Source organism: Alligator sinensis, unplaced genomic scaffold (genome assembly GCF_000455745.1).
Source record: "Alligator sinensis unplaced genomic scaffold, ASM45574v1 scaffold570_1, whole genome shotgun sequence".
Lineage (NCBI taxonomy): Eukaryota > Metazoa > Chordata > Crocodylia > Alligatoridae > Alligator > Alligator sinensis.
In genome coordinates, this window is record NW_005841997.1 from 1,849,235 (window position 1) to 1,849,440 (window position 206).

The 206-nt window shown below is 72.3% G+C and overlaps 1 protein-coding gene across 1 annotated transcript in view; it reads right to left on the reverse strand.

Moving 5' to 3' along the window:
* LOC102376944 (protein HIRA) overlaps positions 1-200 on the reverse strand; it is a 58,432-nt gene extending 58,232 nt beyond the window's left edge. The window contains exon 1 of the mRNA XM_025201530.1: positions 153-200. Within this exon, the coding sequence (XP_025057315.1) occupies positions 153-189 (37 nt within the window). The 5' untranslated portion in view covers positions 190-200. The remainder of the gene's footprint in view (positions 1-152) is intronic.
* Positions 201-206: the final 6 nt, after the last annotated feature.

Genomic DNA, 206 nt, shown 5'->3' on the forward strand with positions numbered 1-206 from the left:
CCCCCCGCCCCCCAGTCGCCCGGCCGCAAGCACCCGCGTGCCGCCACGCTCAGTCGCACATCCACACGCACCCGCAGGGTTGCACACGCATCCACACGCAGCACCACCACGGCGTTGCACGCCCGGCGCCGCAAGTGCACACGCGCGCTCACCATTGTGGTTGACCCAGGTCGGCTTCAGGAGCTTCATCGTCCCGCGCCGCCGCC